General features: G+C 31.2%; 1 protein-coding gene across 1 annotated transcript; it reads right to left on the bottom strand.

Moving 5' to 3' along the window:
• Positions 1–527: 527 nt before the first annotated feature.
• LOC149541115 (alpha carbonic anhydrase 7-like) lies at positions 528–3,164 on the bottom strand. The gene is made up of 7 exons (XM_089799823.1): positions 3,055–3,164; positions 2,823–2,953; positions 2,606–2,712; positions 2,404–2,521; positions 1,104–1,268; positions 950–1,003; positions 528–708 (listed from the first exon to the last, which is right to left on the bottom strand). The coding sequence occupies exons 1-7, from the start codon at positions 3,119–3,121 to the stop codon at positions 598–600; spliced, it is 753 nt and encodes a 250-aa protein (XP_089655949.1). The 5' UTR covers positions 3,122–3,164; the 3' UTR covers positions 528–597.
• Positions 3,165–3,603: the final 439 nt, after the last annotated feature.

Below are 3,603 nucleotides of genomic sequence, written 5' to 3'. Positions count from 1 at the left end.
ATATTCCATATGAAGAGAAGAAAAGGACAAACAAACATCCACTGGGTAGCTTACTCCAACCATCAAGCTATCACGAGTCAACATGATGAAGCTACAAGCATCAATGAAGGTTGGCTCAAAAAAAAAGTAGAAGCCAAAAGCAACCACCCAGAAACCCTAATGACTAAAAAGATTACAAAAGCTTCCATAGTGAAAGACAACTCAAAGAGAATGTAGACCCCAAATGTGACCACCCAGAAAACCACGAGAATAGCAAGGGCCAAGACACTAAAATACTCCCACTCAATAGTAAAATTAATCCAAAATTGACTTATTATCAATAATAGCTAAATTTAACATCTTAAAAACATTAGACATACATTAAATAAATTTTTACATCTTGTTCAATATTATTCAAAAATCATTTTATTAATAAAAAACTACTATAATTATTTTAAAAATAAGCTCCATCAAAATGTAACACTAATCCACAACTGATATAATATAGCTCAAAAATCTTAAAATGATTGATTATCTTGCAAGCAACATTTTATAATAGAGATGTAGCAGTCTTAAACTATTCATTATTAGCTTAACATAGAAAATTTAGAAATATTTCTAAGATGACGATGATAGGATTGTTTTCTCCACTTTGTTTGTCTCTGAGGTGTCTTCATACAATTCAACTACTCTGCCATTTAGTGGCTGCAGCTCTCGTGAGTTGGACTTCTGTTATACAAACAAAATTATTTTAGTCAAGTATTTTGCAATAAATATAATTATTATATTTAAAAATGTTATGATATTTCTGATGATCGATAGCAACTAATTATAATAAATTTCAATTTTATAAACAATAAACACAAATTTGAAGCACATTATATGATATTAAAATGATGAAATGTAACTTAAATTTGAAGATGTTCATAAAGAGAAGGTAGCAATATAGTTTTAGTATGTGGAAATTTACCCCTAACAATGCATCCCACAAATCACGCACTTGCTCAGGGGTAGTAGTCTTCGCCTGCCAATCAATAAAATAATTTACAATGTCAATATTTTATAATGTACTTATTAAAAATATGTATTATGTTACTATAAAGACAAAAGTGAAGGTAACATACTTCTTTGATTACAGTCCAGGTAACCCCCTCTGTGAATGGATAAGTGGTGAGAGATCCACTATATCGATAATATGCTGCATCTTCTCCAATCTCAATTATCTTGGGATCTATAAAACCTACATCTATCTCTTTTGCATGGGCAATATCCGGAATAAAATGCTTAAGCTGTGAACACCACACAACATTAACTCTATTAATACCTGACAAGAAAATATTGACAATCAAATACATCACTATCATATTATATTTCAAAATTTTAGGGTATTATTCTACAAAAACTATTACATGTACTTTAAAACATCAAATATTTATTTAACTTTCATTCTTTAATGATTTAATTAAATAAAAATATTAGAAAAATTGTTTGGATCTTTTAGTTTGCTTGTTAAAAGTCACAATCTAAATCTCTAAAGGATATCCTGTGATTGAATGGTGTGGAGAACAAATACCTTGGTTTGTTTACATACAAATGAGTATTAAAAAGATTAGATAATAAGGTAACTAAGTGGCATTGATTATGCAACAATATTGATCGTGGGAGCAATAGTTCCATTGTTCTCATGTAAGAGAGTTGATGTTGTATAACTGAAATTACTACCTGTTTCACAATGATTTACAATGAAAATATATGGTTTTGTCAATTAACCATGAATTTGAAAGGACCAAATCTTGTTGAGCGTGAGACTCCAACATCTTAATGAAATGAGCCTAGGATTGTGCTTCGAGAAAATTTGGCAGAATGAATACCTCTTAGTATTTTGCTCTTAGCTAAATAAATCTGACCTAAGAAATGATTTCCATAAGAACTAAAAACTAAAAATAATTTCATTGAACAAAATCTCTTTAGAAAACTTTATAAGAATGAAATATAGCTCAATGCATAACAGTTGGCATGAGTTTCATAAAAGAGTTTGAAACATCAAAGTATGAATCAATACGTTAGATTTCGCATCCATCCAACAAATTCAAAAATAAAAATGTCAGCTCTTAGTTTCATGTATGACTTACAATAATCAAGCTTTTTTTTTCCATGTGGAAGATTTAGACCTTTCCAAAACAAACATTAGTCTCTATTCTATATATTGATTTGCGATATAAAAGTGCTAGAGGGATGTATGAGGAAAGAGATCGGACGAAATTGGCCATATCTGCTTAGTTCAAAACATATATCAAACTCATATCTCACCGACTTAAAAACACTATAGCAGACACAAATCTCCTTACAAACTTTAAAACAAATATTACATAATCATATATTTGTATATAAGCTTATAGTGCAACCATATAAAATCAATAGTACCTTTGTGAGAAAAGGATCATCAAAAGGATCATCAAGTCCAAACTGGTAGAGAATACCAATAACAGCAATCCTTGTGTTGTCCTCTGACAAGTGGACCATGTGCAACTCTAAAGGATACCTGAGCACATATCAACACCCAAATTATAGTTTTAAGTTGCACAATCATCATCATTTACTATGCATATTTAGTATAACATATCACCTTAGGCCGTTTATGGTGTGTTCAGATGGGTGATGCCAATGAGTTTGACTTAATCCGTACTTCACCCCATCTATTTCAAGACTGCCTGCATCTTCAGACCACACTACCTGTATTGTATAACTTGTTCAGTATAGTTTACACTCCCTTTCCTATTAATAATTATAGGCGTAGCAGAAAAGGTAAGAGAAGTAGTGAGAGTAGAGAAATAGATAGTAACCTGAATTTCATATCCTTTATCGATCATTGTTGCATGTTCACATGAATAACTCTTGTTCAATGCCCCAAGAGTTTTATTGCTCGTAGCATACTGAGTCTGTATATTGATGGGCGATTGTTTCTCTAATTCTCCTGCCATTTGCAATATCATACATTATGTTATTATTTTATGATGAAACAACGTTTCTAGAAAAGAGAAAAAGCAAACGAAGAATGACTATGATTATTGTTACCTTGGACAAATACAAGAAGTCCAGAGAGGGCCAACATACACACAAACACAAACACAATTCTTGCCATCCTACTAAGCTCTCCAAATTCCCTCAAATCTTTGGATCTCGAATGGTTTGCTTATTCTATCATAAGCCAGGTATTTATAGAAGCTTGTGTGTGTTTAATAAACATTAAACGTGTAGTAAGATGAATAAATTAAGTTATTTCTGCATGTGAAATTATCCCTTCAACTGCAGACTTTGATTGAGACTTTGGTGTTTACAGAAAGATTCCTCGCGACTTATTAAATGTTGTTCTAAGTCCAATGAACTGCAATCAAAACGGGAAGAAAAATGGAGAAGATGCTTTACATATAAAGAAGACAAAATGGCTCGCATGTGAAGAGTCAGGTCTACAGTGCTATCAAACAAAAACTTGTCAGTCTAACCATTGTCATATAGTGAAGGATTGAGAATTGAGAATGAATGGTTATTATTAACAATGGTAATAGTATTTATTATTCTTAATTGAATATAATAATAGATTTCATTATCAAAGAGACATGAATT

The sequence above is a fragment of the Cupressus sempervirens genome, chromosome 9, assembly GCF_028749045.1.
Source record: "Cupressus sempervirens isolate cs-2001-9-10 chromosome 9, ASM2874904v1, whole genome shotgun sequence".
In the NCBI taxonomy this organism is placed as follows: Eukaryota; Viridiplantae; Streptophyta; class Pinopsida; order Cupressales; family Cupressaceae; genus Cupressus; species Cupressus sempervirens.
This window is presented reverse-complemented; position numbering and strand designations above follow the sequence as displayed.